At 41.8% G+C, this 27546-nt stretch overlaps 3 protein-coding genes across 4 annotated transcripts; 1 reads left to right on the top strand and 2 right to left on the bottom strand.

Moving 5' to 3' along the window:
* Positions 1–6755: 6755 nt before the first annotated feature.
* LOC134859078 (phosphoglycerate mutase 1) lies at positions 6756–10202 on the bottom strand. The gene is made up of 4 exons (XM_063875384.1): positions 9913–10202; positions 9042–9316; positions 8192–8372; positions 6756–8031 (listed from the first exon to the last, which is right to left on the bottom strand). The coding sequence occupies exons 1-4, from the start codon at positions 10049–10051 to the stop codon at positions 7862–7864; spliced, it is 765 nt and encodes a 254-aa protein (XP_063731454.1). The 5' UTR covers positions 10052–10202; the 3' UTR covers positions 6756–7861.
* A 5183-nt stretch (positions 10203–15385) lies between these two features.
* On the bottom strand, positions 15386–16873 carry marveld1 (MARVEL domain containing 1). Its single transcript, XM_063875039.1, has one exon. The coding sequence runs from the start codon at positions 16587–16589 to the stop codon at positions 16092–16094; it is 498 nt and encodes a 165-aa protein (XP_063731109.1). The 5' UTR covers positions 16590–16873; the 3' UTR covers positions 15386–16091.
* Positions 16874–17958: 1085 nt separating this feature from the next.
* avpi1 (arginine vasopressin induced 1) lies at positions 17959–20940 on the top strand. Of its 2 annotated transcripts, none has more exons than XM_063875038.1 (3): positions 17959–18149; positions 18966–19329; positions 19748–20940. In XM_063875038.1, the coding sequence occupies exons 2-3, from the start codon at positions 18980–18982 to the stop codon at positions 20004–20006; spliced, it is 609 nt and encodes a 202-aa protein (XP_063731108.1). In that variant the 5' UTR covers positions 17959–18149; positions 18966–18979; the 3' UTR covers positions 20007–20940. The 2 variants fall into 2 exon arrangements, with proteins under 2 accessions (XP_063731108.1, XP_063731107.1); XM_063875037.1 differs by having other exon boundaries at positions 17983–18238.
* Positions 20941–27546: the final 6606 nt, after the last annotated feature.

The following is a 27546-nucleotide window of genomic DNA, read 5'->3' as shown; positions in this document are numbered from 1 at the left end:
GTTACGCGAACTGCATTGTGGGACTTTGAGTCATACAGACGCATGACAATTTAAAAAGGGATATTCAACCAAGATGCGTTGAGGTTCACAATACAACAAAAGACAACAAATGAACACATGAATATTTATGCTTTTGATTAAAAATGTTAGTAATGGCTTATTTTTTCACCCTTGGATATTTAAAACACAGTTTTGATTCTATACAGTCAATGGCTGTTCTCTTTTACTGAAATGTAGTCCCAAACCAAAAAGTTTTAGGAGTAATTGCTTTTTTAGAATAAAAAAATATGGAATAAAATGCTGAAAAAACAAGCCACATTGATTATACATATGTTTATTTTGGTCAAGTTTCACATTTGTTGGTTAAAGAGTGGTAAGGATAATTTGAGTAAAAAAAAAAGAAAAAAAGGGATACAACTTTATTCTGCTCTTGATAGATATTGAATAATTACTCAGCTCATTATCGTAAGTAAAATGACTACTGCCAAGTGTAAAAAAAAAGTAAAAAGTAGCATGAAATAAATAAATAATTATTTATTTATAATGATGCATTAATGTGTTAATCACTTTAAATGTTGCCACTGGTAAAGGTGAACATCATTCGAAAAAATGTATTTACACTGCTGGGTAGTTTGTCTATCATAATACATAATCATTTGTGAAGGCTACACGCCTCACAACCAAACACACATCCTAAAGGTTATGCTATTTGGTTTAACATCATACACATTTATTTATTTTTTTTAGTCAATGTATTTTTATTGAGGTTTTAAACATAGACATAAACAAGCCCTTGAGACAACACATAAGAAATTGAGACAAAAATAACAGCAAATTATCAAATATAGATACAAACAATCACACAGCAGCACAAACATGCAACAAAAAATAAATATAAAAATAATAAGAAACATCCACAGTGATTACCCAATTACTTCACATCTCAGTCAGAGTCAAGTGACACCGTCAGCTGAAATAAATGGACGCCATGCTGCATCAAATTTCCCCATTGATCCATTCAGTGTGTATCTCAGCTTGTCAATCTTAAGAAAAAACAGAACATCACAGATCCATCTACCAAATGAAGGCGTCCGGTCACTTTTCCAGTGTAAAAGAATGAGCCGCCTCGCTAGGAGGGAGGAGTAGACCATACCATTTAATTGTGGCATTCGTAGAGGAAGATCCTCCTTTGGTACACCACAAATTCCAATAAAAGGACAAGGATGAATAGTGAAACCTGAAATTGCTGAATATACCTCGAATATTGAGGACCAAAATGCTGTTAAACTACAGCATGACCAGAATATATGATAAAGAGTGGCAGGTGCTTGCTTACACTTATCACATATAGGGCTTACCCCTGGAAAGATTTTGGATAGTTTAACCTTGGACATATGAAGCCTATGTACAATTTTAAACTGAATAAGGCTATGTCTCACACAAATGGAGGAAGAGTGAATTCTTTGAATTATGCGATCCCATTGATCCTCAGATATATTTGTATTCATATCCTTTTCCCAGTTTTCTTTTATGATGGAAAGGGAAGAACCTTCCATTTAAAATATATTTGTGTATAGCCTTGATATCGTCCCCCTCACCTCAGACGGAGTTTCAAGGATCAAATCAAGTGGTGATTTTCGTGGTAGTGAAGGAAATTGAGTAAAGTAATTCCGTACAAAATGCCTGACTTGTAAGTATCTGAAAAAATTATGAGCTGGCAAAGAAAATTCCTGTCTAACCTGATCAATTGACATGAAGATGCCATCCTTGTATACATCTTTATACTCGACACTCCATTTTTAACTGAGTAAATATATTATCCAAAAGAGAGGCAGGGAATAAGTGATTGACTGTGATGGGAGAATGAACTGACATGGAGACTAACCCATAATGTTTTCGGAACTGAGACCAGATTTTTAAGGAGTGACGCACATGTAAGGGAATAGAGGAGCACAAGAGAGCAGAAAGTGAGATGGGACAACAGGAACTAGATTCGATTTGCAACCAGCCTGGGAGATCCAGGCAGGACATATCCCATCACCAACACAACAAGCTCCTAATATTGGCAGCCCAATAGTAGATTTGAAAGTTAGGTAGAGCCATCCCACCATGTATGTTAGGTCTTTGCAGGAACAACTTCCTGATCCTAGGTGTTTTATTATTCCAAATAAAGGATGAGACGAGACTGTCAAGTTTTGTAAAGAATGCTTTTGTAAGAAAATAAGGGATGCATTGAAGCAAAAATAAAAATGTGGGGAGGACATTCATTTTATTTGATGCTGATTCATCCAGCTAAAGATAGGGGCATGGTGGACCAGCGAGTGAGATCCTGCTGGGTACGGTCCAGAAGTGGTGTAAAATTGGCCCTCAAGAGTTGAGAATGGGACTTTGTGATACACACACCAAGATAATTAGACTTATTATCAGTCACCTTGAAAGGTAGAGAGTGAAATGAGAGTGGGCACAGCTCTAATCCCGCTCCTCGTGGATACAGGGGCCAAAGTGTCAATCCTGAACAAATGCACATATGACCGCTTCTTCAGCCAGGTGCCTCTGGAAGCAGCAGTTAAACCCCTGTTGGGCTATGGCCATTCTCCCATCTCCACTCTGGGCGTGGCTTGCCTTCCCGTCAGATATGATCAACAATGTGCGCCCAACACCAAGTTCTGCATCACCCGGAGGGGAGTGAATATTATGGGCCTAGACTTGTTCCTTGCCCTGGGTTTTGCTGTGAGTGATGCTAGAGGCCAGCATGTCCTGCAGGTCGCCACCTCCTGGCCTGACCGCTACTCACACCTATTCAACGGGCTGGGCCGCATGACGGGATTTGTACACCAGCCTACTGTCAACCAGTCAGTCCGCCCTGTCATCCAGCCTCTATGGCGCATTCCTCTGGCCCTCCGTGACGCAGTGGAGGCTGAGCTGCAGCGCCTGGCGGAGGCAGATGTCATCGAGTCTGTCAACGCCTCACCATGGGTGTCGAGCCTGGTAATAGCTAAGAAGAAGGGGGGTGGACTGACACTGTGTGGACCTCACAGACGTGAACAAAGCCATCGTCCCCGACAAGTACCCCCTGCCTACGGCTGAGGAGCTCACTAGCCATTTCCACGGCTCCACTGTCTTCAGTAAGATGGACCTACGAAATGGCTACCTGCAGGTTCCTCTTGCACAAGCCAGCATGGACCTTACAGCGTTTGTCACGCACTTGGGGGTTTTCAGATTCAAACGCATGGCATTTGGACTCTCATCAGCCCCGAGCTGCTTTCAGAAGATAATGTCACTCATACTGGCTGGTATCCAGGGTGTCTGCATCTACCTGGATGATGAAGTCGTGCATGCGCCCTCCATCACACTGCATGACGCTCGCCTGGTGCAAGTCTTTCAGCGTTTTGAACAGCACTGGGTCACACTGAACGCTGAAAAGTGCATGTTCCGGAGTTGAGTTCCTGGGCTTCAGGCTCTCGAAGGAGGGGCATCACACCGATTATGTCCCACACTGAGGCTATTCTGTCCCTGCCAGACCCGCAGTCACCATCCCAGCTGTCTTCCTTCCTGGGGATGGCCGCCTACTATCTCAGGTTCATGCCACACTTCTCTGATTCGACAGCTCCCTTGCGCCGGCTGCTCAGGAAGGAGGCGGCGAGGGACTGGACAACGGCCTGTCACCAAGCCGTGCGTGTCATCAAACAGCAGCTCACGTCCCCTGCCCACACTGACCCATTTCAGCCTGACCGCGCCCACCTTGGTCACCTGTGATGCCTCCGGGGTGGCGCTGGGCGCTGTGCTCTCCCGGATTCAGGACGGGGCGGAACGCCCGGTGGCTTTTGCCTCGCGGTCGCTTACTTCAGCAGAGCAGAAGTATTCAGTGGGGGAGAGGGAGGCCCTGGCCTGTCTGTGGGCTTGCGAACGCTGGCATGTTTACTTATACAGGAGGCGTTTCACCATTTCACAGACCACCAAGCGTTGACGGCACTGCTGGCGACCCAAGGCTCGGGGCACAGGCCTATGAGACTGCTAAGGTGGGCTGACAGGCTGAACCAGTACAACTTCAGTCTGGAGTTTATGCCTGGGCGGGCCGACCTCCTGTCGAGGGCTGTGTCTGTGACAAAGGAGATGGGGCGGGGGGGTCATCAGACCCAGAGAGCGATGAGGACTGGGTCCACATCCTGCACGGGCCCCTCAGCTCAGTAATCACCCTGGCGGAGCTCCAGCAGGCCTCAGCTGCTGATGAGGCCCTCGCGGCTCTCCGCACCTACATCCGGGACGGCTGGCCCGCCAAAGTGGATGATAGGCTGCTTCCCTACTACCGTTTCCGCGACGAGCTCTCCTGCTGGGGGGCAGTGTGCCTAGCTCGTGGTCACCGTGCGGTCATTCCAGACACTCTCAGGTCCAGAGTACTACACATGGCGCATGAGGGGCACCTTGGGGTGGTCAAGGTAAAGCAGCGCTGCCGTGATACAGTGTGGTGGCCCCACGTAGACTCTGACGTTGAGGAGCTGGTGCGAAACTGCGCCTGCTGCCTTCTGAGTGGGAAAACAGGCCAGCCTGCCACAGCCCCTCTCACCCTGACCCCTTGGCCGTCTTCACCCTCGGAACATATTCAGGTCGACATCTGCGGAGAACTTCACGGGGCGCCTGCTCATGCTCGTTACCTGCTGGTGGTGCATGATCTTCATTCGAAATGGCCAGAGGTTTTTCAGTTGAGCTCCATCACCGTGCACTCCATCGTCAACCGCCTGGACAATCTGTTTGTGCGATGGGACCTCCTAGGTGTGGTCACAACAGATAACGGGCCCCAATTTGTATCAGCAGAGTTCGCAGAGATTCTCACGCTGCGGTCCATCAAGCACATCCGGACAACAGTGTATCACCCACAGAGTAATGGGGGGTGGAAAGACTGGATAAAACTCTCAAAAATGGTATCCGAGCCTGTCTGGAGGAAGGAAAGACCTTCAGCGACGCTCTCAACCAAACTCTCCTGACCATCCGGGCATCCAAGCATTCCACCACTGGAGTGTCACCTGCATTGCTCATGATTGGACGTGAACTAAAGTAACCCAGGACTGCTTGAGAGCTGAGCCAGCTCCTGCACGTGGGAGCCCAGGGCTCCAGAAAGCCAGAGCTCAGGTGAAAGATTCGCAGGCTTGGATGAAAGGGAAGTATGATGCCACACATAGAGGGCAGACCCCCTCACTTTCAGCAGGGGATTGGGTTAAGATCAAACGCCTTCACTGCCAAAATAAGCTGCAGTCATACTGGTCAGAGCCCCTGCGGGTGACTAAGCAGCTGGGGCCGGCCACTTACAGACTGGAAAACGGGACTCGTTGGCACTCAAACCGCCTGCACAGAGTCGCAAGCCCCACGGCACCAGCATCACCTCTGTCTCCGGCTGCTCTAGGTATGCAGCCCAGGCCAAGAGCTAATCGGGTGACGGGTGACCCAACAGCGCCACTCGACGCAGCTTCAGGGCCAGCATACCCTCAGAGAATGAGGGCCCCGCCCGTCTGGCATGGGGACTATGTGACAGGGTGATATGGACATTGGCGGTGGGGTGCAAGGTGAATGTTGTTTCAGTTTCCTGGGGGGTGGGGGGAAAATGTTATGTCTGAAAACAGGTAGTTTGAGTTCTTAATGTGTCCGGTTGGACTCTTATTAGTTTATTCACTGCAATTGACAGGTTACTGTGTCTTTAAGGTTTTTAGCAGTAACGTACAGGAGTGTCGTAAAATGTAAGGTGTGCGGCAGTTCAGTAAATGCAACAAACGGAGCAACACGGTGTGGTTATTGAGTCCTGCACAAACGCATTAGAGAATATTTCCTGACGCAGGGCAGCTGCATCCATGTCAGTCGTAGAGCTAGCACCTTTCTTGCTATCAGCTGAATTCGCCGAAGCCTTCTGCGTACTCATAGATTTAACGGTATTTTGCACGCTAAAAAACTATTAAATTAAAAGTTGCATGCAGAGCTACAGGACCTCGCAGCCTCACATAACGAACGCCAGACCGGACTCATTGTACGGTTTTATTAAATTAACTACTTTAATCTAATACTTCCCACCGCAAAAGTGGGGTTTCTACTGGTGAAACAGTGTCCTACTCAAGCACGGGAATCCGATCTGTCTTTTACACGTTTTATTTCACCAAGCACTCGAACATACATTACACATCCTAGGTAAACAACAGCTCAGCTTCCCCAGTCAAAAAACTGATCCTACCAACCGGCAAATTAACGCATGCGCAGATGGGACCACATCCGGTCTACATCTTCCCATATTTGGAAAACTTTGTGAAAACTCCACACTCATCATACACATTTTTAAACAACTTTACTAGATTGAGTACACACAATCTTGTTAAAATTAGTGATTGTTAATTGTGTTGTTAATCCAAGTATTATCAGTGTATTGCAGCTCCCCTGCTCCTAGCAAAAAGGCTGAGCTGGTGAAGAGCACCTACTTGTGTAGATGTACCTGGTTAATTGGACTGTGCCTTCCCCTGAAACCCTGAGGGGTGTTTAGAGAGGCCACTTTATCCAAGCGAACCAGCTTTAGAGTATTTTCCAAAAAACTGTATATTTTGGGTAAATAAATTCCCTATTTTTGAATTCCTAGTTTTCGGTACCCTGGTCCATTACATCATTTTATATCATATTTTGGATGAATAGAGATCCGCCTGGGTTTGAATTCTGGTTTAACATGATACTCTAATCACTATGTGAAAACAAATATATCCCACAAGACAAGCAGAAGCAACAACTTCAGATTTGAAGCCTTTATTTATTACTTTCAGAATGAATTACATTTAAATAAGGAAACATGTAAATATTGTAAGACATAACGCACTGAAGCCTGCTGTACACATTTACTGTAGGATGCACATAAATACAAAGCGGGCACCAAGGCAGACAAACAGAAACAAAAATAAAGGTTACATTTAGACAATTTATCTTCTGTTAATCATACTTCAATAGTGTTGTAAAAATGTGGGGGTCTATAATCCAATTAATGGATTGGTCCCTTAAACAATGCCATTCTGATAGCAATGCAGAGTTGGGCACCATTAACATTTTTCCAAACTGAATGAAACGTAGACACCAACAACATACAAGGACATGGCACAAATACCGTTTAAGGACAAACAGAGAAAATGACGTTTTAATTGTCCTAGCGGTCTTGCTCTCAAGAGATTGTAAACATTCATTCCATTTCAATTAAGACAGAAGGTGAGTTTTCCATCCTAAGCAGTGGTCCCTTTTGTTAAAAAATAATCTCATTAAGACCATGAAACTAAACAATGAAAGACTGAAAATGTAATTATAATAAATACAATAAATAGTATTGTTGTCTTGGGCAGGCACTCATAAAGTTGGTATGATAACTCCCGCACCACAATCAGTCTGGTGGTCACTTTTTTTCTGTAATTGCTTTAATTACAATTTAACCTCCCTGCCTAGGACACCACATCAAAGAAATTCTAAAATATAGGTTTTTGTTTTAAATGACAAGGTTTTCATTATTAAAAGGGTAATTACTTTATTCAAGTACTGATTCAAATACACAGATAAGACACAGCATTTTTTAGCAGTTCTTGCAATTTCAGTTTAATTCTGCCTTCTTAAAGATTGTCCTGTTGATGGGTCGTTATAGCAGAAACATTTTCTAATCTCTTGAGAGCTGTGGCTCCCCTGGCCCTAACATATCACAAAAATTCACTATCTACTATCCTTACACTGTGCAAGTATAGTAAGGGTGTGTTGCACAACAATCTACAGTGTACTCATCATGTACTACAATCCAAAATAAATGAGGATTTAGGAAAACACTAATGTGGTCAGTTGTTCGGGACAGCCTTTTGCTGTGTCTTTACTTCTTGGCCTTCCCTTGAGCAGCCACGGCTTCCATGGCTTTGCGTACAGTCTCCTCATCTCCCAGGAACTGCATTGGCTTCACAGGCTTCAGGTTCTTGTCCAGCTCGTAGAGGATTGGGATGCCCGTTGGCAGGTTCAGCTCCATGATGGCTTCATCAGACATTCCTACAGGTGGCAGCATATACAACCAAGTGAGAGAATGTACAGATTATGTTTGGTTTTTTTTTTAAAGCAAAACTAGGATCTTTGTTTTTAATTTAAGTAAAAGACATAAAAATGTAATTTGGCAAACTCCTTGAATATCCTCATTCATAACGCCACGAACCCTCAAGGTGCTTAACAATCCCCCTCAGACTGTTTCCATGGGCAGCAATAAGGACCCTCTTTCCCTGTTTGATCTGAGGTGCAATCTCCTCGTTCCAGTATGGCAGAGCTCTTGCGATGGTGTCCTTAAGGCTCTCACAGGTAGGAAGCTGGTCCTCACTCAGGTCTGCATAGCGCCGATCCTACAGGGAGGACATTCTCAATTTGTAAAATATATAAAAAGGCAAAAAATATCGATCGCTATAGACCTTGATATAGATATAGGAAAGGAACTTAATGCATTAAGTCAGGGTGAAAAGAAGCGTCATATAAAAGCAATGTGGTGATGTTTTCTTTGTCATTTGCAGGCATGAAAGAATTGGCTGTGATCTTCTTATTACACTGTCAACATGTTGCTTATCGAGGTTTTGACAGTCAGTTTAGAGTTGCCACATCCTACCTTTTAAATACCTCGGTCTACGCAGACTTCTGATCAGTGTGTTTCTACTTTGACTGAACTTTGAACTTGATCCTAGCAGACCTTATTTCTGCCATATATTAACCCACCTTGGACATACTATTAGGCAACAACATTAGGGCACATGCCACTAAGCAGCACAGGGATATATCTGTAGTTGGTGGTAGTTCAATCACATTGCATTTGCGCTGTTATGTCTGTAAAACATTTAGGTATTCAAGCTGTCTGTGCTGCACACAAACAGACCTTGAACCCATAAATGCTTCCCTCTCAAACACCAGTTTTTCTGCTGATTTCAAACAGCAGTAAGTTGTTCAGTATGTACAAAGCTGTTTTTCCTTATAGGCGAACTAAAGCTAGTTATGGTATGTAATGAAGATATATCATACATTACCTTGCTGATGATACTGTAGTAGTCATGGTCTGGTTCCATAGGAGGAGGTGGGATATCGAATGAGCGCCTCCAGATCTTCACTTGAGCCTCTCCATGCTTGGCGGCCGTCTCTGCTTTGTTTAGCCCTGTCAAGCCCCCGTAGTGGCGCTCATTGAGCCGCCAGGTCCGGTGCACCGGCACCCACATCTGGTCAATGGCATCCAGGACCAACCACAGTGTTCTGGTGGCCCTCTTCAGAACGGAGGTGTAGCAAATGTCAAACTCAAAGCTAGCATCTGTGAGTGTCAGAGAGTGAAATACATGGGATTTGAATGAATTTTGAATGAATCTGTTCAGAAAATTCCACCTGGATACTTTGATGGCTTCCTTCAGCTTTGTTTAGTTGGTAAATTCCACCACAATGCCTTCAGGGAACAACAAGTCTGCACTTGTTGCATTAAACATCACTTATAAATGATAACATGAAAAGAAGCAACTGAGTCTGAAGGCTAAGTGAAAGACAAGGTTTTATGTGGCTACATTTAAGGCTACAACCAAAAAATATTCATTATCTTTGTTTAAAAAGTCAACAAGACTTAGGACATTGAGTTTACTGTGATATGATAAAGAAAAACAGCAACATATCACATTTGAAAAGCTGGAACCAGAATGTATAATAATTTGAGAAATGATTTGTTAACTGTATGTTCTTATACCATTTAATATCAGGATGCTAGACAAGCATTATGGAGGCATCACTTCTGCCTGTCTACAGGGGCAGTCCAGGGTCTGATGCCGAGGCAATTATGCAACCGGAGCCGTGCACTTAGCCTACGGTATTTCAAAGAAAGTACACTGGATGATGAGAGAAATTCAATTAGTTCCTCCTCACCTTTCAAGGCCTGTCCTCCTCTCTTCGCCTCCTTCTCCCCGGTTTCACTCAGATCTGCATCGAACCAGCCGCAGAAGCGATTCTCCTGGTTCCAGTTGCTCTCTCCGTGGCGAATCAACACTAATTTGTAGACAGCCATGATTGACAATAATATGCCTTAGGGAAAGTAATTCAACTAAACAATTTATAAAACAGGATGCAAAGGCTGTAAAAGTGACAACTCTCCTCTTTAAGAACACAAGTCCACTCCTGTGCTGTCAAACGTGAGTACTTTCAATACGCGGATTGGTTACTCCCACACTTCCTGGTTTTCACATCCAATGAGATTTCGCTAAAAAGCAGTTTGTTCCTCTCTCGACCAATGACAGCGGTGGGCGTCAGTGGTGGAGTCTTCACTGACCTTCATACTGTACATTGTACTCCATTGACTTTTCATTGTTTCTCTGCCAGCCTACCTCTACGTCTATCTATCTATCTATCTATCTATCTATCTATCTATCTATCTATCTATCTATCTATCTATCTATCTATCTATCTATCTATCTTTTTTGAAAAATACAATTAATAAAATAATATCTTAGTCTTAGATCCTAGAACCAATTGTTGCTTTTCCTACTTTTCATCAGTAGGTGGCAAACTTTTCCATCAAAACATTTTTACCAACAACTGCTTAAATATTCCAAAATTACAAATGAGCAGCAGGAGCAGCACCTTTTACACTGCATTCACGTAACGTCACATAAAATAACGTGCATTAAGGGACGTTCTAAAGCAGGGGTGTCCAAACTACGGCCCGGGGGCCAAATGCGGCCCGCAGGCCATTTTGAATCGGCCCTCAGCAAATTCTAAAAGTATAATGGAATATGGCCCACAAATTAAACTTTTGCTTGTCTTATATTGTACTTCTCAAATATATATGTTCAAATATATTAATGAGCCCAATTTTCAAATAAATTCAGTCATTTAAAATTTTAAACATTTTATAACAAATCTTAGTTGATAAAAAAACAAAACAATAACTTATTTCTATAACAAGCTTGAAATTTAACCTTCATATTTACTCGTATTATAAGCAATCTGAGGCTTCTGTTTTAAGGAATGAGCTGCCAACAAAATAAATGAAACCCTAAAGAGAGTAGGCTGTTTTTTTCCCCTGAAAGCTTTTTCGAGTATCGTGCATTATTCACCTACATTTGATTTGTTTTGCTAACTTATAACTTAACTTTTGAGACAATATTCAACTCTATAAGTGGCCCAGCTCTCCGTATAGTTTTCAGTATGTGGCCCTCGGTGAAAAAAGTTTGGACACCCCTGTTCTAAACAAATAAGGATTTGAGAAGTAGTGGGTATTTGAAAAAAGTAATGGGGGGATGGGGTGGTTAAATGAAAGATGTGACGTGAGAATGAATATATATATATGACACAGCATTAAAGCTCAAGCTTTGAGCAGTAACAAGATCATGACTAGATATCAGGGAACAAGGAAAAGCACACTTTGGTCCTTTTTGAAGGAGCTTCTAGTATTGCATTACATATAGGCAAAAGAAGCCTCAGTTTTTGAAACAAAGATTTGTACTTCCGCATACAGAACATATTTGCAAAAAAGTTGTTAAGGAGAACACTCCATCAACCATCTTACAATGGACCATTGTTGTTGTTGTTGTGGTTTTGCTGTCTTGCAACCATATACTGCTGACTGTATGATGTCAAGATGTCAACATTTTATTTTTGTTTCTCCCCTGGCAGCTTCTTTTTTATTGCCCAGAGTTTGATAAGATCTATTCCTCCCTCTGAATTATGATCTGCACACGACAGTAGTCACTTGTATTTGTGAAAAGTTAACTCAACAAATACAATGTTATATGAAAAAGCACAATTCGGGACATTACCAGCCCTTTGGATGTTTTTCTAGCCACTGTAATTGTAAATGAAAAGCCTTTTATTGATAAAGGTTACTGTTGTTGATGTTCTACCCCAAATAATGTTCACTTGCTACAGCATAGCTTTTTCCAGAGCTTAGGGTTATTCCTGTTCACTACTGGAAGGAATTTTCTTTAAAGGTTGCGTTTTATATTTGGTGAAATTCAAGTTTTGTGAAACCTTAAAACACCTCCTAGTGGGTAAATCCATCACTGTTGTTTATAATCTAGAGCAGTCAGGAATGTTTGGCTCACACTCAAATGTTATATTTACGTTGAGCTATAGTCTCCACAACATTGTTATTTGGACTTTATGTCGCTGTTGCATCCAAACATTTATGCATTCGGAGCCTAATGACCAGAATACATTAAGGAGTTGCATTTAAATTGACCGTTTATCCTCACAACTGAAGTGTGTGAAGTCTTTGGGAAAAGTAGTCCTGGGAAACAGCTATGAGCCATGTAAGCTTTTATCAGGAACTCCATGATCCGTGCTCTGAAGTAATGTTTGTTTTTACTTCAGTGTGTGTCGTCTACTAACGTTGATCTAAAGATGCAAAGTTTGCAATGAGTTTTTCTTTTTGAGAGGGTCTCACCTTGGATTTCACTGCTGATTCCGTCTAAAACATTTTATTTTATTAAGGTAAAAAATACAGGTGAAGAATGACTGAGGTGTTGTTGATTATCTACATGAATTAGTGCACAAGAATCCGATTGACCACCTCCTTTTCTCTTTAACTTTCTTAGACCCTGTAAAACGTTCTCACATCTTGGCTGAGGATTGGCGAGTTGAGGAAGTGGTGGTATTTTCGAGGCTCTATAAATAGCTATCATCATTTCACACCATTGGCTGCCATTGCCCTCACGCGGCACATGAACACTGTGCCCATTCAGATGCATTGTGTGGGCAAAAGCTGCTGAAACAGATGTGGAGTCACCATTGTTAGGAAACTATAAACTGGAGAGTATCACAGGCAAACTACATGGCTGAATTACTGTGCACATTCATGCCTGACAAAGACAGGAAATGTCAATCTTGGATTCCTGCTTAGATCTTTATGGCATTACCTTTTTGATATTTTTTCCAGCTCATTTACTTGTTATGTCAATCTCCATCTGTTTTCACATGTTTCCCTCCCCTCTACAGAGGAATGTGCATCTCAGCAGTACCTGATGAAGGTGTTGTTAACTTTGTCTGTTTTCATGTGTCATGGGTATACAAGTAGCCTCCCAAGCAAGACAGAAGAGAAGGGCTGTCGGCAGGGAAAAAAGAGGCAGACAGAAATTGGGTGTCCAAAGCAGCTGCTGAACACGTTTAAATCAAAACAAGTAAACGCACCTGGTTCAGTTATCACCAGGCCCTGGTCTGCAAATTTACATTGAAAGGGGTTTTGGTCGATGTCATATTTCTCATGTCGTTACTAGCTGTGAAGAGATTCCTTCTTAAAGTTATTTTATTGTAATGACGAAGTTGTGAAAAATCCACAACCCTCACGCACAAAAAGGCTTTCTAATGTTAAGTTTAAGTTACTATGAGGACATCGAGTCTGTACCATTCCTTCTGTATTCCAGACAGTTTTGTTGCCAAGCTTTGGTTGATTGACAAAAGGAGGAATTCTTGTACAAAAAACTCTATAACTTTGTTGTTTTGTACACCGCTATGTTGGAAGGCAAATTGCAAGAAAAAAAAAAGATGCATTTTAATTAAAAGGGACAAAAGACATTCCTGACAATTCTCTATGACTATCTCACCAGTGATTTCATTATAGCCATGAGTAACAGTCATGTCATTGTTTTCTTTAGATGTGGCTTCAAGGTTTTCCTGGGCAAAAACAAAGTATCAGATTTATAAGGAATTGACCAGTCCATGGAAACAGCGTGCATAATGCTGTGCTTACCAAGAAGGCTAGAGGAACCATTTGGAAGTGACATGATGACTATTTGACGGGCAGTTGCTTGCGGAAGGGTGGGTAGGCGCAGACAGGAAATGTCTAAAGTGGCCTAAAAAAATATCACACAGTTGGAACTCAAGAGAAGTGCCTTGCTCTATACATCCTTTTACTAAGTTGTCTGGGTTTTCTTGACTCTGTAGTTCGGGAAAAAAGTACAATAACTTCTGTCAGGATGTAGTAAAGGCTTCCAAATGTGTGTTAATCCCTGTGATTACATGGCTCTCTTGTTTGAAAATTATGTTGAGAATTAATTGAATAAATGGCTCACACATAACAGTGACAAATCTGAACAGACGTGATCTATAAACTGTGGCTGTAATAATAAGGAGCATGTTGATGTGGTAACCTCAAAAAGACTTTCAGGGTAAATGAGGATAACTAATATCTGACTTTGAATGTTGGCATATGCTGTAGTTGGGAGTCCTCCTAAACTGAAACGATTCACTATGGTAACTTTTAATATCAAATAAAAACCCTGGGTTGGGTCTTTGTTTATGCAGCATGTAAATCTGCTGTGTACTGTCTCCGCTTGGTTGTATACCGCAGTGTGTTTCCGCAGGAACGACACGTGGACAGGACAACACTTCACAGGAGGGGGATAGGGTTAGAGTGGGTGGGAGTGGGACTCCTTTCCTCCTTTAGAAGTGCTAGATTTATATTTTGCAGCTGGTCAACATTAACCCTTTCACTCCTGTTCCTCTGACCACAGATGTCCCCTTGCATTCAACACGCACACTATATCAAGGCAGAGGATGATATTCTGTACAAACTGGAAAAACAGTCAAATTAAATACAATTACCACAATATTTTTTTTACAGTTTTCCTGTTTGTCTCTGTCTTTATATGGGAACTTTTTAGACCATACATAATTCAAGGCTACTTGTAGATATTCTATTGCTATTGAGCAGAAAATATTTCTAACCTTTTAGTCTAGTAAGTCTTATGTTTTAAAACTTCTGCTTTTATATTTTAATCTCTGCATTTTGTTGCCTTACTTTGATTCTTAATCTGGGGCGTGAGTGTAAGAGTGTAAGAGGGTGGATTTCTAAAAGTTGTGTGAGTTGCAGTTTAACCATCTTCCTAGCTGCATGTTTTTGAGGAACTGCATGCTGACTGAAATAGATAACATGTTCTCATCATGGCTTAATTTTCATTGGCTGAACGTCAGCCCAACTCGGGAACCCCAGCAGACTGTTCCGGTAAGAACAATCCTCTTCCCAGATGATCACACACACATACAAGCACACACAAACACACACACACACACACACACACACACACACACACACACACACACACACACACACACACACACACACACACACACACACACACACACACACACACACACACAGATAAGACTAAGAATCCATGTCTTTCATGTGGTCAAGTAGCATATAAATGATCCCTGCTGATTGGCCAAGGCTTTTATCTCCCAACAAGAAGTTCCTGAGGGCTTCCGTCACTATAGTCTCTCTAAATCTGTGTCTCATTTGGTAAAAGCCACCAAAAGCAAAACAGGCAGTTCTTCCTCTTAATTTGAAAAAGCGTTTCTCTACTACAGTAATAAAGGATCATAACCAAAGATACGTATCACTTGCTCTCACTTGACTGGTCTTTATTCTTTGGCTTTACATAATGAACACTTAAAGGATGTTTTTGTTCAGCATAGACATTGTAGCACCAATAACAACTGTATTGTGTGGGGTTGTTGTTGTAAAAACCTTGTTGAGTATACAGAGTAATGAAAAAAGGCATTGCAGTTTGCTGTCATACAAAACATAAAAGACATAATATATTTTTTATTTTTAAAGGTGATAAAAAATATCTCTTAGAAAAAGAAAACCCCTATGAGAGGTTTCAGATTGACAGTACCAACTCTAATCTAAACAAGGTATGTTCAGGTCATTGATTTGTAAACAATAACTATACTGCTACCCCTCTATAAGTAGCACTTTCAGATTTATTTTGCAGGAAAATTACATTAAATTAAGAGATAAATGAAAGGCCTTACCTACAGGAGACACTATGTCCTCCTAAAACATTACTAATCAGAGTCCATCCAGGGTAACTAGGCCTCTGTAGGAGGTGCTTGTGTTTTTCTGATGCCAGCAACTCTAAAATACTGACAGTGATTTTGGAAGGATTCTGCTGTAACGTTTGGATTAGAGGACATAAAAAATCCTGCGATAAGAGTATCTGTTGAGTTAAATTACAGTGAAGTTAACTATTCCTCATCTTGCTGTGGATGCCCCCCTAAAAAGGCAACCGTACCATTCCCTGTTGCCCTCACCCCCTTCAGTCTCATCAGATGACTGTCTGTTCTCCTCGACACTTCCTGCATGCTCCATAAATAACCGACACAATGTAAACCAGGCAGCAAAGGCAGGCAAACACGGCGGCTGTCAAGTAGACCTTGTAGAGACAATGGTGCTTGTACAGATCCAGGTTGCAGTAGGAGTTGCGGTCGGTCTTGTAGATCATGACACCAATGGCCGGTAGGTAGAGGACTGCAGCGGCCACGTCGTGCGCCAGGTTAGTGCACAGCCATCGCTCCCCTCCCAGTAGCGGGACCAGGTCCTGCTTGTCCAGCAGAGTGAGGAAGAAAAGGGCGAGGGTGAGGAGCCAGAAGAGGACTGCGACGAACAGGACGAAGTGGATGGATCCTTCGTATTTGTTTGCAGCGATGGTGACCCACAACCCGGCTCCGAATACAATCTGCAGGATCCGGATGATTCCCAGAAAACTTTTAAGGAACTTCAGGATGTTCTTCCTCACCTGCGGCTGGTCAGGTTGGGGTGGCATCTCTCTCCTCCTCCGGTCACTCTCGGTCCCTTTTTACCGAACAGGGCGGGTGCTTTCTGCCAGCTGTAAACAGCTGGGGAAAAGATGGGCAAACAGTAAAAATAGGGGAGAGGAAGGCGGTTTGTGGTCTGGCAATGAAGCCAACAGTTGATAAGTTTAAATATATAAAGGAACTATCTGTTCTTTCCACTGCCCCGGGGTTTTGAAATGAAAAACCCTTTTGTATGTTTCGTCTTTTCCGTTTCCTCTGTTGAATGCAGCGTCTGTGTTGGGGGGCTGGTTGAGGGAGAGGGGGCGGCCTGTAATTCAAATCCTGCTCCTCCTCTGCTCGCCTGCTGGATCATCCAGGTCATGTCCGCTCATCTGCTCCTCTAGGAAATTTCCCGAGGTGTAGTTTCTCCTGGGATGTGACCTTTTCTCCTCACAGCTTTCACAGAAGAGAGGCTTTATGACAGAAATGTATGACTGAATGTAAAGTCTGCAGATGCAGCAAGACAGAGATTTATTTCAGAGCCAAATCACACATTTATTATGTAGGCATTTTTTAAGTTAAACTTTATAATTGTATTCATATATTTTATGAGTTTTGCAATGTTACACTGAAATGTTATACAAATAAAATGGCTTTAAAGGGGCCCTAGTATGCTGTTTGGGGTTTCCCTTTACTGTAGTTGTGCATGTACAGCTGTTGCCCATTAAGTTGGAATACTTTTGTTTTCAGACACATTACTCATTTGACTCCTATTTATACACACACTCATTTCATGAGAAGAGGTAAAGACATTTACTTTATTTATTGTAAGTCTTTACATAGGCTACTTTTTCCCCCCATCATATACACTTAAAAAAAACCTGTAACAAACATAAAGGCAACACTCAATTTTAGAAGTAACAATAAAGTATAAAATATAACCCCAATATAATTTAATATAAAAAGCTTGAATATGCTAATATAGGCATAATACAATTCATTATAATTTAACAGTCTATAATGGCTATAATGTAATATAGGCGCACGTAATGAACAAAAGCCTAATACAAATCTAGGCTAATATGATAATAGGCTTTAATATAATACATCAAATAAAATATGATTTTATTTCACTGGATATTTAAGACAACATAATGGATATTGAGTGGCTTGTTCGTCATCATGTTTTGTGTGCGCAGGATGCTCACAGGTTACGTCCCCTCCCTCAAATGCCAGCCCAGCTCATTGACGTCAATGGATTTCAGCAAACACACGGTGATACACACCCTACGTGGCCATAAGGCGGAGCCCTCCACCCTCTCCTCCTAACCCAGACTCCTGATTGGTCGAAATAAATCGGTTTCCAGGAGGGATCAGGGTATCTCTACACGCTGATTGGTCGTTTGTCGACATTGATTTGTGATTGACTGTCGGCTCAAGGACATAATTTGTTTGCAGGTAAAGCTGGACTAACAAGCTGCCTGACTCCTGCTACATTTCAGCCATTGTGGAAGCTTTTTCGAACAGGAATGGCGATGCAGAGGGATTTGCTGTCGTAGCAGAGCACATCAACAACAGTTCATCTGCGGGTAAGCAGTTGTCCTTTCCGTCACATGACTCTCATGGGATACTTGTTTGCGGCCTTTTACCTACAGCCGAATGCAACACATAGCAGGCAGTAAGGTTTTTCATTCACGTTCTATTTGATATTGTAGAAATAAGACCACTAATAATTTAAAGAGGATTTGAGGTTATTTCTCAGCGACTCTTTTCTGCAAGTGATCCGGTTTAGGTGCAGAAACCTGTTGTTGTTGTTATTAACTGTGGGGAAATAATGGAGAAGGATGTGTCGTTTGGTTAATTTAAAACTATTTAAAAAACATAGTGTGTTACAGTGCAAGTGTTTGACTTTGTAAAGTTGCATCCTATAATGATAATGCTATATAAGGGATAATCACAGGTTTGCCCTACTGTTATAACCCTCCTACTGTTTTTATTTTAAGTTTTTAATACTGGCGTTTTCCACTTCACTTCTTACTCATAAGTTGTTTATGATTCAGTTTATTGTTTTTATTTTCTATTCGACTTCTCCTGAGAAATATTAAATATACAGGACTAGACTAAGTTGAATGTGGCCTAATACAGTAAATGATGTATCTCTTAGTGTCCATCTTACACTTAATGTGAGTAAAGACAGTCGCCATCCGCTGCTTGATTGGCTTTTAAGCACAGCTCGTCACTTCGTAAAGTAGGATTAAGAATCAGAGCAGAAGACTCCCTGTTGACTGCTTTCAGTTGAGACGGCTGTGAGTGTGTTGTGACCCAGTCTGTGCTCCTATTTTGTTCAGTTGTTTAAGAATCTTACCGATCCTTATGACTGGAAACTCTTTCATACTTCTCCACAGAGAGGATTCAGTTTATGCCACCCTTTCCCGTGTTTCTCCGGATGGATACCGGACCTACCTCCCCTCCTTCCTCCATGGTGGCGGGCCCTTCCCCGCTGTGGCGACTGGCTGATAGGAGGAGCAGGAAAGCAGGCTCAGCTAACATTTTCAGCAATGTGAACCTGTGGCAGCTCCAGAGACTGTTCAGGGCAGCGGGGGATCAGGACGCAGAGCAGAGGGCCCAGCTGGTTTGGGGCCAAACAGATGAAGCTGAACTGGCTCAGGCACTCATAGGACTGAGGGCCCGAAGTCAAAGGAGAGGGCTGCGATCCAACGGGAGAGAAGTACTGGGCTCACACTGGCTACGATCCTTCAATCACCTCAGGTAGAAACACTGCTAAACTCATCATTTTATATACATAAGGGCTGAAACTAAAGATTATTTTCCTAATTAATTTTGAAATGGTTGTTCAGTGTTCAAAATGTTAAGAAATGTCACCCTAAACCCACAATGACATCCTCTAATGTCTGGGATTTTTAGACAACTCAAACTTATAAAGTTTAATGCAATTGGAAAGTTTAGAAATCAGTTAATATTCACATTTAAAAGATAGAATCAACACATTTAGATTTATTCCACTATGAACTTAATCAAACTGATTTATCAGAATACTTCGCAAATGTTATTTATAAGTTGACAACTTATAGTTGATAATAGGCAGCACATTCATAACATAAGACATTGTCGCTTTTTAAATTGTGGCATCCACATTGTTTTCAACAACACTGTTTCTGTTGTTAAGGATTGGGGAGAGTTCTCTTACCAGCCCCGGGAAGGACCCCGCAGAGGAGAGGGATTCTGAGGCAGGAGCCCACAAAAGTCCAGAGCCAGGCAGACACACTTCATCAGGGACGACAGGAGAAGCTACAGGGGCCACAGAGGGACTAACTGAAGGCATGGACCATGCAGGGACTTCTGAGAGACCAGCTAGACCCAACTCAGGACTGAAGAGAGGAGGAAAGAACAATCCAGAGAGATATCTCCACAGAATTCTTCACTGACTTGACCAAAACCTGACTTTCAATCGCAGTCTGCCAGCACTTCGGTCCCACAGCCAGCTTGTCCCTCATGAATACTCTTCTGATGTGTTCACACACTGGAGCTAGGTTTGAATTAAGTCACAAGTTTAACTGTATTGCAGGTTGAAAGACTATTGCCTTGAAGCCTGGTCTTTGTAATGGCTCTGATCAGATGGTACTATACTGACACTACACTGTTACTTGTTGCAGACACATCTTTCACAGAACTGACTACTTAAAGCAGCATAAACCTCTCATTAGCTCCTGGTTTTTCACACTTTTGTAATGTGGTTACCTCTCAAGAACTGTCTGTTGTGTATTCCTGAATTAATTCCACCACTTACACTAAGCATGCAGAATGATTGATAAGGGCAGTGGCTTTTAGGTACGTTTGTAGTTCACATGTGTATCAAGTAGCAAACAACTTGACAAATATGATCACTGTAAGGAAAAAAAGTGACTATAAAAATCTTTATTTGCCCTATCAGTTTCAAAGTACTGATACTGTTATGTATGGCTGCATTGAGGATACATTTTCAGCTGTTTCACCCACTAATGAATGATCCTGATTGTGTGTACAGTATGTTACACAACACTTTAAATGGGTAAGAGTGAAAGGTGAGCTAATGTGAAGTGATTAAACATGTGAGAGTAACCTCCGTCAGTCGGGTGGTTCACTCTGCCGAGGGACAAAATATAATACAGGATGCTCTACTGTTGAGGGAAACTTGAAAAATGAGGTTTTCATCCTAAATGTTAATGGTCACAGTATGAGGTTAGGTGGGTGTGAAAACCCACTTAGCTTATGAAATGACTGTCACCAAGTTTTGCTGGATTGCTGGAAACTAGATTTAAGCTTTCTGATAACAATGTGTGTGGTGTCACTTTCATTTATAGTAATAAAGAATTGAGTCTTTGTATTGTGATCATTTTTTAACCAATAAAACATTTTCAAAAAGTTATGAAAATGTGAGATGTGTTTATGAAAATGGCTTTAAAGGTGCCCTAGTATTTCCCTTTACGGCATAATGTAATATAGATGTTGTTGTGCATGTACATGATTTGCAAGGGCTAAAATCCCAAAGTTCCCTCCAGGGGGCAGTTTCTCACTTTTTGACCATTAGAGCATGTGAACATGACACAGTGGATGTGCAAAATAAAAATATGAACCTGAAAATTACCCTTTAATTTGATGTTCAGGTTTTTCATTAATACATTTATTATTCAGCTAATAAATGCTATGAAGCTGACTTGCAGCATTTGTTAGTTTGCCATTTTTGGACGTTAATTTTCACTGTGATCCAACATCTTTTACATACCATTTTTACACATTCACAACACAGCCTGCCACAGTTCCTCTAAGCAGCTCCACTGGCTTAGATTGGTGTAACGTGCCTTGCTGAAGGACACTTCATTAGCAGTTATTGTTGAAGAGAAGAGCTTTACACATTTCCGTTCACATACATGAATACTATTTGTTCCTAATGCACAGATGCTCTAAAAAGGAAAGACTGCCTAGTAACAGCTGGTAAAGCTGTACTAAATGAAATGCTGTCCTCCAGTGGTCACATCTAGTTATGATACCATCATGCAACTAGGCTTGTGGTCACTAGATGGCACAGAAGGTTTGGTTTTGGGAAAGTCTCCCACTACACTGATTCAGGGAATTTTCATACTTCACATGCTTTGCACTGACTTTCCCACAGAAAACTACAAAAATAAGATTATGTCATCAGGGGGCTTAAAGAGCTCACTAATGTTAACTGACACATAGGTAATGTAATTGATCCCTGCTTGTCGTGTTTAAAATTAATGTGGTGAAAGTTTTAAAGGTCCAAAATATCAGGCAGCGTCACATCATAACAATATATCAGACCTAACAAGGCTGTTTATGTATGCTATAATACTGCCAGACAGGTAAGCAAGAAGTCAAAGCAAGGAAGGAAGGAAGCAATTCTGAATATATCAGTACACACAGCAAGGCCTTTATCTTTGAGTAAGGATATTTGATTCGGGTCTCCCTTTATCCACCACATGTTCTCTTCCTCATCAGATTCCTCCTCCAATTTCCTCCTGAGCGATACAAAGAGATTAACAGGTCATCTGGAAGATAAAATCCTTTCCGTGTTTCCTGGATCTACAAGGTAGTGCTTGTGCAATGGCAATCTAAGGCATCATCTGCAGTGAAGCTTTATAAAGTGCTGAAACCCCAGCAAACTCCCTCAGAGCAGAGGAAGCAGCAGATTGGCTCTGAGGTAATCCTCCATTCGCTGAGCTTCCCATCTTGTTGTGTAAAGTAAGCTCGTTGCACTGAAAACCTAATTTTGGAGTCTATATAGGTTATCTTAACCTCTCATTCACTCCATACATTTTATGACTAAAGATGTGGAATGTTGATCCAGCAGTTATATAGCTGCAGCTAGATTCAGAGGTTTGCTTTCTGTCTCAGCTCATTCTTCACTGTTATGGCCATAAAGAAAGTCAGTAGGAAATAATTCCTACTTTTTGACAAGGATATGGCAAGTTATTATTATATTAAGATTTCACGTCAAACAAAACATATGATATGCTTATAATACTTTGTTAAGGATGGCACCTTTCAAAAAAATCACGTGTACTCCTTATTGTACACATTCTAGATGTCTATGAGTTGTTAGCAATTCCACCAAAGTGCGTGTGCTCCTCTTCGCATCCGAGTTTATTTCCTTTAAATGATATTTTAGGCCCAAAGAGATACAAGTTTCCAATGTTTTAATAAAAGAGATAACAAGCAATACTTGTGTCGCAGAACTTTCTTTTTATCTTCTTCCTATCTCAGTCTCACTACGCACCCTTACTTTAAAATAGATATATGAGCTACACCTCAAACTGTATCAGTAATATGCCGCCCATCCCTTGTTGAACTAGCACTAACAATCAAATCAGTCTCGTAAAATACAAGACACAAGAGTAGTTTCTCTGAAGATCAAGCACTTTTGACATTTTAATACTAATTTTGATACTCTGTTCCTTTACTTTAATAGGATTTTGACATCAGGATCTTTACTTGTCTTAATGCATGTTTATATTGTTGTTCTCATACTTCTACTTGACTAAAGCATATATACTATATTATAATATAAGGAATATAAAGAATATTTCTTCCACCAATGTTGGTGGTGGGCTTTGTGGTAAGATGTCAAATTAAATGAAAACATTGCATTAAGACACACTGTATGGAGATCAAGCAGCATCTACATCTAGGTTAAATTATAACAGAGTTGCAGAAAGAATGTAATCATGCTGACTTCTGTACTTGTAGCCAGTTATGTGAAGAACAGCATCACAGTGGCAAACTGAGTGTCCTCTGTGGAACATTGTCGCCTTTCAGGCAACATGCACATTGTAGCACTTTTCTAAATTATGTGCATATCAATGAAAGTCTTTAAGTTCCCAAAATGATCAGGCCAACTTAGAAGGTAATGAAATATGGGGGAGATTTATTTGCAATGGTTTTGGAAATGGCATGTATTTGTTGCACAGTCTGCTTCTTTGTGGTTATACATTGCAATTCTGGACGAAAGTAGGTAAAAGTTAACCAAACAAATTATTTTTAGGTTGTGTCTTTTTCCTGTTAACACCTTTTTAATACAGGGGCAACAAATGCTACATGCTTTTTTTTCAGTGTATTTTCATTGAAATATATGTATTCTCATTCAGATCTCTCACGGTGTTTGTTATGACAAATGTCTGTAGCCTCTTGTCTCGGGTCGGAATTCCTCAGAATAAAGTTAGCTGAATGCCCAGGTTACAGTTGATCAACTTTGCATTTACCTTTGTTTAAATCCTCCTTCAGGTGATCAAACATTTGAATTGAAAGAGATATCAATGTCTTAAGATGTATGTCCTTCTAGTAATGTATTCTAAGAATTCAAATATGCTTATCTCATTTTTATCCACTGCTCTCCAGACATTTTGGCAAAGATGAGTTGAGGTTAGGCTGACAAAATATGAAGAACCAGAGGAGTGACAGCTGTGTGGAGAGCAAAGAGAGCAGATCAGATGTTTAGAGGCAGACAGGGAGAAGAAACAACCATCCACGGTGTGTCTGTGCATGTGTTTATGATTGACAACGGAAGCTGTATTGAGATTTTATATAACGAAGGATCTGAGATTTGAATGTGTCCCTGCTGCATTGTAATTAGAGCACCGAACAGTAATTAGGGAAATTATATATACAGTACATGATCCTTGTGCTCTGATAATAATCCCAACCCGCATACACACACAACCCCTGTACCACAGGAGAATCAAACAACACTGTGGTACGGCACTCATTGTTATTCCTTCGTCTGTGTCATTGTGTGGCTTTGTTCTTATTTTCAGTACTGTAGCCTACAACTCAGCCCTCACTCGCTTCTGCAGTCTCCAAACTCAGCAAACGAAACATCACATTATGTCTATTGTCTTGCATCTCCACAAATTGAGACATTGAGGAAGCCATGTTTTTAGTCAAACATCAAACATGATTCAACAGGAGTGTCCTGCCGAGCCGAGGCCAGCACCTTTTCAGTTTACTCAATTTTAAGGGGGTCGATGCTCTTTGGAAATGAAAACGACTCTATTGATGTGGAAGAAGGATCATTTTCTTGGATCTATGAAACCAGACTTCAAGCTGAAATAGTAGCCATAGTCACAAAATGAAAGTTGAAATTGATAAAATAAAAATAGACTCCAAGCCCGGTGCCTTCAGTATGTATTCACAAGGTCAAACCGATTACCACATCTGAGACCTTTCTTTCTGGCTTAAAGTTTTGCTCGCTTCTAGACTGTGGAGAAACATGTACAGCCAACCTCACATCGCATCATATTACGTTTGCATTACCCACTCCAGCAACCGGAGCCAGAGGCAGAGAGGAAGTTCTTTTAAAAGCATCCTCCTTGTACCTTAATAGCGTATATCAGACGGTTGCGCTTCTTTACTCTTTGTCCTTTATCTGAACCCACAGAGAGAAGATTGTTCTTTTGGTTACAGTACTAGTCGGTTATGTGAATAAAATAGAATAGAATAGAATAGCAATTTATATGTTGTATATATTTTTCAAAGGCCAGCTGGGTTTTTGTTGTTGTTCTCTGCTGTATAGAGCAGTGGTTCTTAAACTTTTTGTCTGACGACCCCACAAAAAAAACTGGAGAGGTTTGGTGACCCCACTTTCCCAAAAGTGTGTAAGTGTGACGTCACGTTTCCGTAGCAACCGATTTTTTGTTCCAATCCAAACAAATTAACAATGTATGACGATTATTTTATGGAAAAGGAACGATTTTGTGTGAATTAATTTACGAGTTTGCGTCTCCAATGATTTGAGTGATAGTCATACATTTTGAAAGAAACAGCAATGCCATCTGCAGTTTGGTTGTTTGGGGGCGGGCTGTAAATCGCGTTGCCAGGACAACGTTATGCATTGCAAACCCATGGTAACGACTGTCAATCAAGCAAAAACAAATAGGCAATGTGTAAGAAAAGGCCTGGGCGGCAACAATTTATTAACGCAAACAAGAACTGGAACAAACAAAGCAATGAAACAAATGTCCAAATCAAACGGGAGTCAAGAGTCAACAGAGAGTGTGTATGATTGGAACGATCTCACTTCCTCTTATACGGACGCCATGTCAATGAGAAGGATGGGCCTGCTTCCGCGAGCATAGCAGGTCAATTCGGGGATCGATGCTGCTCACAGCAACACGAAGATTCTCCTCCATGCTGTTGAGACGACATCTGTATTTGTTCTTTATGTAGGCCAGGGACGAAAATGTCTTTTCGCACAGATAGGTTGATCCAAACGGCGTGAGGATGTCCATGGCAGCCTTGGACAACCCGGGGTATTCCTGCACAACTGACAGCCAGAATTCATCTAGAGTTTTTGAGGCAAACGACGCCTGCAATGTGCGGTCGCTGGACAGCTCAATCAGCGCATCCTCGAGCTCAGATGGCAGGTTGTTTGAGGAGCAGTTGGTGAATGGTTGTCGTACCCAGTCAAAAGGCTCTACATTCTCCGTGAGGAAATACTTATTGAATTTGTCGAGGAGACTACGAAGATGACAGGTTATTGACTCTTTCAATGAATTGGCATTCATGTCACTCTCCAAAAAGTCGTGCAGCTCCGAGAACATTTCAAAGTCCCCACTCTCTGCACGGGCTGCCCAACGCTGCAATTTTTTTGTGAAAGCATTCACTTTGTCTGAGAGGGTCAGGATGTTTGTGCTGGGGCCTTGTAGTGACAGGTTGAGACTATTTAATTTGTCAAATATGCACGCCAGGTATGCAAGACGTGATAACCATCTCGAGTCAGTGAGATGGTCTGCAAGAGGGGAATGCACGTCTGAGAGGAAGGTGCGCACCTCGCTTCGCAACTCGAACAGGCGTGTAAGAACTTTGCCCCGTGAAAGCCACCTTACCTCTGAATGAAAAAGAAGGGATTCATGTGCAGACCCCATTTCCTGGCAGAGAAGGGCGAAGAGTCGTGAATTTAAAGGGCGCGATTTGATCGAATTCACTATTTGGATTGCTGTTTGAAGAACATTGTTAAGCTCGGGTTCAAGTGTCTTGGATGCCAGGGCCTCCCTATGGATAATGCAGTGTGTGAACTTGACATGTGGTGCAACGCTAAGGACCTTGGCTTTCAGCCCTTTGTGTTTTCCCATCATAGCCCCGGCACCGTCAGTGCATATGCTTATGCATTTATCCCAATCCAGGCCTGTCTCCTCCATCCAACCATTAAGACAGTTAAAAATGTCTCCACCAGTACATCTTCCTTCCATCGGAGAGCAGCACAGCATGTCCTCATGCAGTTTCCCGTCATGACTGTAGCGAATGAAAACCATTAAATGGGCTACATTAGTCAAGTCAGTAGACTCGTCTAACTGCAAAGAAAACCGGCTGTTTTTCACTCTCTCGATGAGCTGGCATTTCATATCATTAGCGATGTCGTTAATGCGTTTGGACATGGTATCATTGGAGAGGGGAATCTGTTTAAGCACACTTGCGATCTTTTCACCATGCATTGCTGTGGTCATCGCAATTGCTGCAGGAAGGATGAGGCTTTCAGCAATTGTGTGTGGCTTTTGTGCTTTGGCTACAAGGTGGGCCACTTTGTATGACGCTGCCAAGGCTTTGGTGGGCACAGTAGCTTGGCTATGCACAACGGTCTTTTGCCCATGCAGCGCAGCTTCTTTTCGTAAAAAAAATGTCATGGGTTTCTGAGCATCATCTGGATGTCGGCTTTCGAGATGTCGTCTCATTTTTGTGGGCTTTAAACTTTCATGTGCCAGAACATCGCCGCAAATAACACACTGTGGGTGGTCGAGCTCATGTTTTACCTGGCACGTGAATCCATATTTAAGAAATTCTTTCAGGTATCGGCGACGCCTCGTTGGTGGGTCTTTTTTATTCTCACCACCGGCCAAACTTGTCCCATCTGAGGATCGCGGAGGAGTAGGTGCACAACTGGAGGTAGATGGCACTTCTGAGCTCAAATCATTGTTT

Source organism: Eleginops maclovinus, chromosome 22, assembly GCF_036324505.1.
Source record: "Eleginops maclovinus isolate JMC-PN-2008 ecotype Puerto Natales chromosome 22, JC_Emac_rtc_rv5, whole genome shotgun sequence".
Classification (NCBI taxonomy): domain Eukaryota; kingdom Metazoa; phylum Chordata; class Actinopteri; order Perciformes; family Eleginopidae; genus Eleginops; species Eleginops maclovinus.
Note: the sequence above shows the minus strand (reverse complement) of the source record. Positions and strands in the feature narration are given on the sequence as shown.